We start from the raw sequence: 12,831 nt of genomic DNA, 5'->3' as shown, positions 1-12,831 counted from the left end.
CATAATAATAATAATAAAATAATTTACAAGGTAGCTGGAAGCAAAAGAGGATATGTAAATAGATAATCATAAAATAAAAATATATTTTAATGTAATTTATATCATGGTTTTTGATGTGAGAAATCTATCACTTGTAAAGGTATTGCCATTGCCATTGGACTTGGGAAAGAAAGCACACTCCAAACATAACTGAAACTGCAAACTATTTGAATAATAAGTAGATTAACTTTACTTAGCAATTAAAGATTCAATACTGAATTCAAGTCAGATATGTGTATATAAAACAACTAGTCTCTAATTACATGTCATAAATCAAAATCCAAACTAAAATCATATCTGATATATAATGTAAGCATTGTCCATTATTTTTAAAAAGAGAAAAGATTATCTAAACTTATATTTTAGATGCTGTATTAACATCTCTGAGTTGTACTGGACAGTGCAAGAGTTCAGGAGAGAAATACAAGGCACCTGAAAAAATAAAATTACATATTGGAATTATGGGAAACCCACATTTGTTTATTCCTTTGTGCCTCCCAATAAATATTTATTGAGCACTTGTGATATGCAAATCACAAGTTCTATGAAGGATGCAAATATTCCTGTCTTGAAAGAATTTGTCATCTTTGGGGAAAATAATGCATGTGCACACCCATAATTATAATACAACTTGGAGTCTGGTGAGTTCAGTAGGAATACAGGGCTATAGAGGGAGCATTAGAAAGAGAGTCTAAGAAGAAAGAACATTATGAGTAAAGCTGAAAATAGGAAAATAGAAGGTGTGTTTGGAAAATGTTCAGCATCCTACTGGCCACCATCTAAGGTACAAAAGGAAAGTAGTTTGGGGGAACTTAAGGTAGAAAAATCCACTGGGGGAGCACACGAGGAGCTTAAGGACCTGTCGAGAGTTTGTATTTATCCAGCAGGAATATCACTGGAAAAACACTGAAGACTGCTAGATATGGGAGTGATGAGATTGACCTGATGGTAGTCAAAAGGATAGGCTGGATGCGAGGTGAGCCAGAGACCAGAGAGGACCCAATTTCTAGTCCAGGGTGAGGGATTAAGATCCAACACTAGAACCATGGTGGATGGAATGGGAAAAAAGTCACAGAATGGAGAGGTATTGTGAAGGGAAAAGAAATGTAAGATTTGACAGTAAACAAGATGGGACAAAGTGAGGGAGAAAAAAAAATTAAACACTGAAATCGTTTCCTGACCTAAACAACAGGAAACAGCATAGTACTATCAACAGAAATAGAGAGTTCAGGAGAAGGAAGTGTTTTGAGGGAAATAATAAAACCCACTTTAAAAATGCTCAGTGGATTGAACTGTTGCTGGAAGCACACCCAGATGGAATATCTAAATAGGCAATTGGAAATGTGGGAGTTTTCCTCCCAAAGAAAGTGTGGGGCTGAACAATTTGACATGGCAGTCATCCATGGTCCCAAATCATTTTCTAATTACCCATAGAAAGTGGAATATAAGACCTGTATATAGTTATATAGTCTCACTTGGAAAGTGACCAGGAAAATAGAAATAAGCATTCAATTATTCAACAAATAATTATTGAGCATCTTTTAGGTACTAATCATTGGACTGTGCTCTGGTGACTCAGTGATGAGGGAGGGACACCAATTCAGCCCTCAAAGAGGTTGCTGTAGCTCATTTTTAGGAACACTGCCACATCTTCAGGGCTTCTTAATTATTTTGTGGTAGGGGACTGGGTGGCACAGTAGGTTAGGTGGCTGACTCTTGGTTTCCACTCAGGTTGTGATCTCAGAGTCGTGAGATTGTGCCCCATATGGGGCTCCACACCCAGCATGGAGTCTGCTTGAGGTTCTCTCTCTCCCTCTCCCTCTGCCTCTCCCTTCACAAATTAATAAATAAATCTTCAAAAAAATAATTATTTTGCAGTCAACAGTCTTTTCACAGTGGCCTTCCTACTAAATCTGTCTTGTTGAATTATTTAAAGGCTCCTCTAATTCAGTTTATTTTTCTTTCAGGATACATATAGCGGTTTGATGGGTCCTCTGATTATTTGCAGAGAAGGAGTGTTGAATGAAAAGGGAAGAAGAAGTGATGTTGATTATGAATTCGTTCTCTTGTTTTTGGTATTTAATGAGAATGAATCCTGGTATCTGGATGACAATATTAAGAAGTATCTCAATAAAGATCCACGAAATTTTAAGCGCACTGACGATTTTGAAGAGAGCAACAAAATGCATGGTATATCAGAGGTTTAAAAAGAAGACCCTTGTCGATATAAGCTTATAGAAATTCCTATAACTGTAGTAGGTCCCCAACCTCCTTCTCTGAACCCTTCCCCATTCCCAGGGGCACCTGGACTAGAGAAAGTCCTCTAGACCTTTCCTTCAGAGGGAATGAACTAAGCCATTGATTGGCTGCCAGCAAGGTCCAGTGCAACTTTGGATAAATTATGTAGGGTGCTCTATCTCAGAACTCTGGGATCCCTAAACTATAAGATTGTAAAGTAATTCCTAAAAAATGAATTATCACTTATGGGTATATTTCTATAAGAATACATCATAACATCAAGCTAATCAAATTTAAGGGCCTGGTTACACTGACTCAGGGACATGAAATTCCATCACCAAATTTCTCTTTTATTGTGTCTATGCTATTTATTTAATTCTATGTACTTTAAGGCAGTTTTTTTTTAAGTGAGAGTAATATGTTCTAATTGACACATTCGTACTATCATACCAAGATCTACTTCTGACCAAAATATACAAAAAGATAGACCTTGCCCAAGGTCACAAAGCTAATTATTGCTAACACTGATTAGAATACGTAGGCTGATTTCTGATTCAGCTACTCCTTCCCCTGCCATTTTGCTTCCCTTCCCCCAAAGTTTCTGAGTATGCTATTTTTAATAAATGTAACTCATTTGGCTGTAGCACAATGCACAGAACAAAAATTTAGTAGAAAACAGAGGGAGAGTCCCCATCATGTCAACCCAGCTGGAGTTTGCTTTGGTCATTGTGAGGGCACGGGCTCAGTCCGTGTGAAGCTTTCCTCCTTTTGACAATTCAGTCATGCTTAGGAACTTGCCCCAGACTGGTTCTCAGAAAGCAAAGAGTTAAGGGAATAGCTTCTAAGTCATTCAATTTTGACTTATAGGACCTTGATTCTCTGTGCTTTAGTTCACTCATCTATAGAATGGTCTAAATAAGGGCTGCTTCAGAAATAAGCCTGTAACCTACTCTATAAAGAGAATGTGCAAAACCAGCAAGCACACAGACAACACCCTGCTACCCAAGACGTAGCTTTTGAAAATAAACTGTGACTTCTCTTTTCCGGCTCTCTTTTGTAAGGATCTCTTCATAACCTGGATTTTGGGTCTGGAATGGTGGGAACATTGGTGTGAGTACGATGGTTATGTGTTTATTAGGCAGATGAAAATATGGGTAACTTAAAGATCTTGAACCGTTTCTAAAACCAGATTAAGTAATGACCACTAATCAAAGACTGTTTTCATCTTCTCAGCTATCAATGGAAAGATTTTTGGGAATCTCCATGGCCTTATCATGAATGAAGATACGATGACGAACTGGTATCTGTTGGGAATGGGAAGTGAAGTGGACATACATACCATCCATTATCACGCTGAGAGCTTTCTTTTCAAAGTAAGTATTAGGAATATGCTTTGGGGAAGACTTTTTGAACTCGAAGAGTCAATGTATGTTCACTGTGAATAAAGATGACTTGTGAGGGTCATATTAGAAAATGGAAGATAATAATGTGATTATACCCTCCCCCTGGTAGGTATTTCTTAATATGTGTATATATTTTGTTGTGCTTACGAGAAACTCTCCAAGCTTCAGAGGGGAGTTTTCTCATCAGTTGTATGGGGATAATTTTTACCACTCTGGATGATGCTGTTAATACTACATATAAAAGCCCCTGTAATAGTCTGTTCCTTATCCTTAACCTTCCCCCTTTTCTTTTACTTTCTTTTTATTTCCTTTGTTTTCTATGTCATTTGCTAACAGAAAAGCCCTATCCAGTAGATACTTCAAGCTGGCTCCAAAATTTTATCTTGTCTTTTTGTTTTTTTCCGGCGCAGCTGAGCTGGGCTGGACCATGTGTGGTCTGCCTGTCTAGCATCAAGCTGTTCCATCTTGGTGGCACTGACTGTACAGAATCACTCCGGGGGGGCTGTTTAAGGAAGAGACTGCCGGGCCCCACCCCTGTCCTGAGGAATCAGCATACCAGGAATAAGATCTAAATAGGCCATCATCCTGGGGTGCCTGGGTGGTTTAGTCAATTAAGAGTTTGACTTCAGGGATGCCTGGGTGGCTCAGTTGGTTAAGCAGCTGCCTTCGGCTCAGGTCATGATCCCAGCGTCCTGGGATCGAGTCCCACATCAGGCTCCTTGCTCATCAGGGAGCCTGCTTCTCCCTCTGCCTCTGCCTGCCACTCTGTCTGCCTGTGCTTGCTCTCTCTCCCTCTCTCTCTCTGACAAATAAATAAATAAAATCTTAAAAAAAAAAAAAAAAAGAGTTTGACTTCAGCTCAGGTCATGATAGTGGGGTCCTGATATCAAGCCCTGCTTCTGGCTCTGTGCTCAGAGGGGAATCTGCTTGTCCCTCCCCTTCTCCCTCTGCATCTCCTGCTGCTCGTTCTTTCACTCTTGAAAATAAATAAATCAAATCTTTAAAAATAAATAAATAAATAGGCCATGGTCCTAAGAGCTTAGTGAAGTCTATAGGGAGAAAGAATAGAAAAGAATGATCACATCTAATCCGTGGAAGAAACTGCATTGGGCCTTTTATGGTTAAACAGCAATAAATAGTAACTTTAACAAACGCCTAATATTTCCCCTCTGTGTATTTATTTAACATAGTTAAGACACCAAATATTAGCCTACAATGACTACAGTTTACATATTAAATGGCTGCGCTGCTCTTCAGAACTTGCCTTTTTCAACTCACATCTTTAAAAATACATTAAAAATTTATAAAATTTAATAAAACTATAAAAATCATTCTATATGCCTATACAGTTATTTTGTACACATATAAACTTCAAAAATTTAAGTACAATTGCCATTGAGCAAAAGCCCCTTTATTTAGTGTACAGTTCTATTTGGGGCAGCACATATGATAGCGTAATCAATACTGATTAACAGCCCCATTACCCCCTTAAATGTCCTTGTTGCACTTTCTAGAGGAAGGTACTTTCTCATGCTTAACCTTTGGCAACCACTGATCTACTTTCTGTCTCTGTAGTTTTGTCTTTCCTGAAATGTCAAATCAATGGAATCAAACCATCTACAGCATTTTCTTTTTTTTTTTTTTTAAGATTTTATTTATTTATTTGACAGAGAGAGATCACAAGTAGACAGAGAGGCAGGAAGAGAGAGAGAGAGAGAGAGAGAGGGAAGCAGGCTCCCTGCTGAGCAGAGAGCCCGATGCGGGACCTGATCCCAGGACCCTGAGATCATGACCTGAGCCGAAGGCAGCGGCTTAACCCACTGAGCCACCCAGGCGCCCCATCTACAGCATTTTGAAACTGGCTTGTTTCACTTAGAATACACGTTTGAACTGCATCCATCTTGCGTGTTATCAGTACTTTGTCCCGTTTGATTGTTGAGCAGTATTCCAATGTGTGAATACATTGCAGTTTGTTAATCCACTTTCCCATTGAGGGGCATTTGGGTTCTTTCTGGGTTTTAGTTATCACAAATAAAGTCATTGTTTCCCCTCCCTTTCCCGATGATCCTCTGCACTATTTCTTATATTCCACATATGAGTAAAACCACAAGATAACTGTCTTTCTCTGATGGACTTATTTCACTTACCATAATACCCTCCAGCTCCAACCATGTTGATGTAAATGGTAGGTAGTCATCCTTTCTGATGGCTGGGTAATTATTATATTGTATGTACAAAACACATCTTCTTTATCCATTCATCTGCTGAAAGACATCTCAGCTCCTTCCACAGTTTGGCTCTTGTGGACATTGCTACTATTGGGGTGCAGATGCCCCTTCTTTTCACTACATCTGTATCTTTAGGGTAAATAACCAGTAGTGCAATTGCTGCTGGGTCATAGGGTGGCTCTATTTTCAACTTCTTGAGGAACCTCCATACTGTTCTCCAGAGTGGCTGTACCAGCTTGCATTCCCACCAACAATGAAAGAGTGTTCCCCTTCCTCCACATCCTTGCCAACATTTGTTTTTCCTGTCTTGTTAATTTTAGCCCTTCTAACTGGTGTAAGGTGGTATCTCATTGTAGTTTTGATTTGTATTTCCCTGATGACAAGTAATATGGAACATTTTTTCATGTGTCTGTTGTCCATTTGTATTTCTTCTTTGGAGAAGTGTCTGTTCATGTATTCTGCCAATTTTTTGACTGGATTATTTACTTTTTGGGCGTTGAGTTTGAGTTCTTTATAGATCTTGGATACCAGCCCTTTGTTTGTTATGTCATTTGCAAATATCTTCTCCCATTCTCTAGGTTGTTGACTGTTTCCTTTGCCTTGCAGAAGTTTTTTTATCTTTATGAAGTCCATTATGAAGTTCATTTTTTGCCTTTGTTTCCCTTGCCTTTAGAGATGTGTCTTGCAAGAAGTTGCTGTGGCCAAGGTCGAAGGGGTTACTGCCTGTGTTCTCCTCTAGGATTTTGATTGATTCCTGTCTCACATTTAGGTCTTTCACCCATTTTGAGTTTATCTTTGTGTATGGTGTAAGAGAATGGTCCAGTCTCATTCTTCTGCATGTGGCTATCCAATTTTCCCAGCACCATTTATTGAAGAGACTGTCTTTTTTCCATCGGATATTCTTTCCTATAGTTGACCATAGAGTTGAGCGTCCATTCCTGGAATCTCTATTCTGTTCTATTGATCTATGTGTCTGTTTTTGTGCCAGTACCTTGCTGTCTTGATGATCACAACCTTGTAATATTGCTTGAAGTCAGGCACTGTGTGGACCCCCAGCTTTGGTTTTCTGTTTCAACATTCCCCTGGATATTAAGAGTCTTTTCTGGTTCCATACAAATTTTAGGATTGTTTGTTTCAGCTCTGTGAAAAATGCTGATGGTATTTGGATTTGATTGCATTGAATGTGTAGATCGCTCTGGGCAGTATAGATATTTTAACAATGTTTATTCTTCCAATCCATGAGCATAGAATTTTTTTCCATCTCAGCATACAGATCTTGAATATATTTTGTTGGATTATTACCTAAGCAATAACATGGGTTTTGGTGATAGTATAAGTTGCATTGTCTCTATTTCAATTTCTAATTTTTAATTACCAATATATAGAAGTATAATTGACTTCTGTATAATTGATCATGTATCCTACAACTTTGCTAAATAGTTCTAGTAGCTTTTTTGTAGATTTTGGGGTGATGGTTTCTTACATAGACAATCTTCTTTTCTGTGAATTGGGATGGTTTTATTTCTTTATTCAATCTGTATGCCTTTTATTTCTTGTCTTGCCTTATTGCACTGGCTAGGACCTCTAATGTTGAATCTGAATGGTGAAAGGGAATATCCTCGCCTTAGTCTTGATGGGGGCTGGGGGGAAGTACTCAGTTACTCATCACTGAATATAAAGTTTGCTTCAGGGTTTTTGTAGTTCCTATTAATAAGTGGAATGAGTTTTTTTTCTATTCTTAATTTGCTGATGGTTTTTTATCATAAACAGATGTTAAATTCTATCAAATGTGTTTTCTGTATCTATTGAGGTGATCACATTTTTCTTCTTTAGTTTGTGGATGATTTTCTTTAGTATATTTGTCATTGACATAGATTAATTTTCAAATATTGAACAGTTTTCAATCTCAGGATCAATCATACTTTGTCACAATGCATTATCTTTTGTATATATTGTTGGATTCATGCTAGTATTTTTTAAGGATTTTACATTTATGTTCATGAAAAATATTGGTTGTAGCTTTCTCTTCTCATATAGTATTAGGGTAATGTATAGGTAAAGTACTAAGGTGTCTGGGTAATGCTGGCCTCATGAGTTGGAAGTGGTCTGTCCTCTTCTATTTTCCAGTAGGATTTGTTTAGTACTGGTATTATTTCTTCTTGAAATGTTGGTAGAATTTGCCAATGAAGCCATCTGGACCCGGAGTTTTAATTTATTAGAAAGTCTTAATATAATTCCAGTTTCTTTAATAGATAATCTGAACAGTGAACCTAGGTAATTTTCATCTTAAGGAATTTGTCCATACCATCCAAGTTGTAGAATTCGTAGATAGTTATTCATAATATTCCTTTATTATCCCTTCCAATGCCTGGAAGGTCTTAGTGATGTCCCCTCTTTCGTTCCTAATATTTGTAATTTGTGTCTTTTTTTTTCTTGGTCAGTTTGTCCAGGGGGTTGTATTAGTTATTGTTTGATAATAAATTACCCCAAAACTTAGTGTCCTCAAACAACAAATGCTAACTCACAGTTTTTCTGGGTCAGACATCTGGGAGTGGTTTAGCTAGTCAGTTCTGACCCAGCATTTCTCATGAAGCTATAATCAAGACGTCAGCTGGAGCAGTAGTCGTCAGGTTTGACTGGGACTGGAGAATCCACATCCAAACTCACTCATGGGGCTATTGACTGAAAGCTTCATTTTTTCACCACATGGGTATGCCATGGGAGCAGACTTCCCCCAGGGTGAGTGATCCAAGAGAAGAGAGCAACAGAGAGAGTCTAAGTCTTTTAGAAGTAGAATGCCATCACTTCTTCCATATGCTATTGATCTCACAGACCAACTTTCATACAATATAGAAGGGGACTACAAAGGTTATAAATAGCAGGATGCAGGGATCATTGGGGGGCACTGTGGAGGATGGATTCACATCTTAATAACCTGTTCACAGAATCAGTTTTTGTTTTCTTTGATTTATCTCTATTATTTTTCTATTCTCCATTTTATTGATTTTTGCTCTTATCTTTATTACCTTCTTTCTGCAGATAGATAAATCTTACCGAGGAGATGTGTATGATCTCTTTCCTGGGACATTCCAAACCATTGAGTTGTTTGCTGATCACCCAGGGACATGGTTGTTACACTGTCACGTGTCTGACCACATCCATGCTGGCATGGAGACAACCTACACAGTCCTTCGGAACATAGGTACTGCTTTCTGTCGGGGATGATGTACCAGGCTTCCTGTAGGCCCTGAAAATAGGAGACTTAAGAGCCCCCAAGGGCTCAGAGTCATGTAAGAGAGACAGACATATAAACAGTAACTATTATAGAATATGATATGTGCCAACATAGAATGCAGAGTACAGGGCTCTGTGGAGATAATGGAGATAATGGTTAACAATGTAGGGACATGAGCAAACATTCTAGAAGCTATAATGCTTCAGATGGATCTTAATGGGTGAGCAGAAGCTTGAAAGGTAGATGGGGTAAGGACAGTGTGTGTATAGGTATGTAAAACAGTAAGAACTTAAGAAAGCCCTGCAGATACAAACAGGATAAAGTCCTCCTTGGTAAAATGGCATAACCCTTGAAATAACTCGTGTTGTGAAAAGAATCTACTTTTGTTGTTTATAAAACAATCAATTTTGTCATCTTTGTCCAGACAACAGGATCCCTTACTCCACGAAATCTCCATCTGGAGGAAAATCCCACCCAGCCACAGTGCCCCCCAATGGTAATGATACCCTCCCTGAATCCCTCATGCAAATGGTCAGCATTCACTTCCTAGAGAAGGGCAGAGGACTGACTCCTCACTTTTCTTTTCACAGGAGAACCTGGCAAGGAGCAGCTCTATTTCTTTGGCAAGAATCTGGGTCCTAGGGGAGCCAAAGTAGCCTTGGTCATCCTCTTCATCATTGGACTCCTCCTCCTGATCTCCACAGTGATTCTCTCCCTCAGACTGCGGTCGGCAAGGAAGCAGGTCGCATACCGGGAAGTCCAGTCCTGCGCACTCCCCACGGATGCTTTGTGAACCAGCTGGTCGTCCTCAGCAGGGAAACTGGACAAGGCATCGTTCATCAAGACAGGTTTACATTATACCTTGGATCAGGCTTTGATCCTCCAGAACACAATCATAGCAATTTGCTTTTACTTATTTATTTTTTTAATGGGCTGTGAATAATCCTCAGGTATAAAATACAGAAAGAAGAACAGGTGTGACTGAGAAAACACAGTCTGTTCTCTGAAAGAGTTTGCTGAAGTGGGACAACCTTCTGAAAGATATCTCTATTTTCCTTTTTTTTTTTTTTTAATTCTTAGATTAGACAGTGCTTCCTCAGCTAACCATCCAAGTTTCTAGATGGACGACTTTGGGAGTTATACTGCTTTGGGCACCTAAGTGGAATGGCACTGATTTTTCAACACTATATAATGTTACATAAGATGTTTCCCTTAGTCATTTCAGGGAAAATAACTTCTTGAGGAGTTCATGAAAATGTCTAAACCACTATCTGCTGATAGAATTTGACCAAATGAAGCTTTTGGAGGCCTTAGCCAGGTCTCCTGGCCTTTTCCACTTTAATATAAATAGCCTGTGCTCTGTTTGCTACAGAAGGCAAAGTTATCAGCATTTTTTTTTAAAAAAAATGCTGCTGTTTTTATGCAAACCTGCAGAGATACTTTGATGTTTACAACTCACGCCATGTTATATGTTTTTACAAAGTTTCCATGGCAACAGGTTTTTTGCCCTCCAAAAAATCATCCAGAGAATTTGTATTGTATTTTAGAATGTGGAGGGCCGGAAGTTCTACAAGAGAAGCATAAGATCTCCCACTGTGAAGCAGAGACTTCCTAAAAGTTACGTGGGAGCTCCTGCGTGGGAGGGAAGCTTTACAGAAGGCGAATCTGGACTTGAGACTTGAGTCTGATTTTTTATTCACCTAGCAGATCTTTCAAAGTCTGCATCTTCTAGGAAATAAAAACAGTCTCATCATGTGAGCAACACCAGGAGGAAGTCATCAGTGCAGCTGACTGGTGGGGAGAAGAACTCTCACAAAATCCTTGATTCCATGCCTCTTAAAGACAGCCCTTTGGGGGAGGAGAAAAGAAAAAACCAAAAAAACAGAAAAGAAAAGGCTAAAAAAAAGAGAGTCCCAGTTGTAAGGTTTTAAATCATTAAATTGGTTTTGAAGACATGCATTACAGTTTTCAAGACTCAAATGCAAAAATAAATTACCAGACAATTAAACTCAACCCATTACAAGGTGATCCACACTCTCTGTATACATGCCTAAACGTTAGATTAAGATTGATAAAAGCAACTTTGCTTATTACTAGACTGAGAAATTGCCCTTAACTCAGGGCCAGATGCCCTGCGATGCCAATGTCAATGCCAGATGAGTGATATCGGTACATCTGCCTTAGCAGATCATTTGGCTGTCCAGATGAACAAGTAGAACCTAAAAAAATACTCTGGTGGAGGGACCTTTCCTACTTTCTCATCTTCATCTTGGTGAGGGAAAATGGGTAATTTGATAGAAGCTATAGTCTTACATGAAACAGGATGCGGATGCTAATAGTTCTGTTCTTAGTTGGCTTGAACGTCATATCCAACAGTGTACCCAAAGGATTCTGAATTCCAGCCTGCTAACCACTGACAATGTGATTTTGTAGTAAGTGTTCTACGGTTTTCATACATGTGTAGGCTGTATAATTTCATAGTGATAATTATGTTAAATGCCTTATTTATAACTCACCTAGATAACAAATTATTTAGTTTTTTTCCCTTTTCTCTTAGTCTATTTTTTTAATGAAAATGAAACCATAAAGTAGTTTGATTACACACCATTTCTCTTTTTAATAAAGTTTCACAGATTATGAGATGGCTACTTGCTTTTTTTTTTTTTTTTTTTTTTTTTTTTTACTATTACCTGATCACTAGACATAGGGCAGGGTTGGTTAAAGGAGAATAGTCTTTTAGATATTCAGCAATTATCCTTGTTATACCTGCTAAGGGAAATGAAACAGAATAACAATATATCTCCCAAAGACTATGACTATCCTCAAACATTGTTTCCTCAAATGTACCATACTTCTTCCTCTGCCTCAGTCCTTGAGAAAATCAATTACAATTAGATACATCTCCTGTTACACTGAAGAAGTATCCCTGCTCCTACCAGGGCAGGTTTCTTCCTTAGCTCTGGACTTATACCTTCTTGCTCTCTCAAGAACTTCATTCCCTCAGTGTTCAGCTTTTTCTACTACATGAAGTCATTGGCAGCACCCACTATTAAAAGACAGAGGGCTGCTCTCTTTAATTTCATATCCCTCTCTAACCCAGTTTCTCTGTTCTCTTCATAGCAGAACTTTTTGTCTGTACCACCTCACCTCATGAATTCCTCAACCCATTCCAGTGACTTCCAACTCAGTGTGCCTTGCTCCCACCTCCCAGTCTGCTGTTGTCAAAATCAACAACCATGAAGCCATTTCTAATGGCTTCCTCACCTTGATCTCACTCAACCTGTCCATAACAACTGATGGCTCCTTCTTTCGAAATGCCCCATAGTCCCCTGGCTCATCACCATGACCCCCTTGCCAGCCTTCCTTCTTCCTTTGGCTCTTCCTTCTCAGTCTCTTGCTGGTTCCTTCTCTCCCATCTAACTTAAGTGTTGGCATGCCTCAGGGCTTGCCACTGGGCCCTCTTCTCTCTTTTGCCCTTGGGGGTAGGCTTAATAATGTCCCCAAAGATTTTGTGTCCTCATCTCTGAACCTGTGTTATTTTATATGGCAAAAAGGACTATGCAGTGAAGTGAAGGATCCTGAGACAGACTACTCAGGTTGTCCATAAATAAAAGTCACAGCACTCTTCTAATAGAGGCAGAGGGAGGTTTGTCTACGGAAGAAGACCATGTGACAACTGAAAAAGGAC

At 38.9% G+C, this 12,831-nt stretch overlaps 1 protein-coding gene across 1 annotated transcript in view; it reads left to right on the top strand.

Moving 5' to 3' along the window:
- LOC111154503 (hephaestin like 1) overlaps positions 1-10,148 on the top strand; it is an 88,757-nt gene extending 78,609 nt beyond the window's left edge. Inside the window, exons 16-20 of the mRNA XM_022514128.1 lie at positions 2,007-2,229; positions 3,511-3,650; positions 8,948-9,110; positions 9,568-9,639; positions 9,734-10,148. Coding sequence (XP_022369836.1) covers positions 2,007-2,229; positions 3,511-3,650; positions 8,948-9,110; positions 9,568-9,639; positions 9,734-9,936 — 801 coding nt within the window. The 3' untranslated portion in view covers positions 9,937-10,148. The remainder of the gene's footprint in view (positions 1-2,006; positions 2,230-3,510; positions 3,651-8,947; positions 9,111-9,567; positions 9,640-9,733) is intronic.
- Positions 10,149-12,831: the final 2,683 nt, after the last annotated feature.

This window comes from Enhydra lutris, unplaced genomic scaffold, assembly GCF_002288905.1.
Source record: "Enhydra lutris kenyoni isolate GAN:26980312 unplaced genomic scaffold, ASM228890v2 scaffoldscaffold37, whole genome shotgun sequence".
Classification (NCBI taxonomy): domain Eukaryota; kingdom Metazoa; phylum Chordata; class Mammalia; order Carnivora; family Mustelidae; genus Enhydra; species Enhydra lutris.
This window is presented reverse-complemented; position numbering and strand designations above follow the sequence as displayed.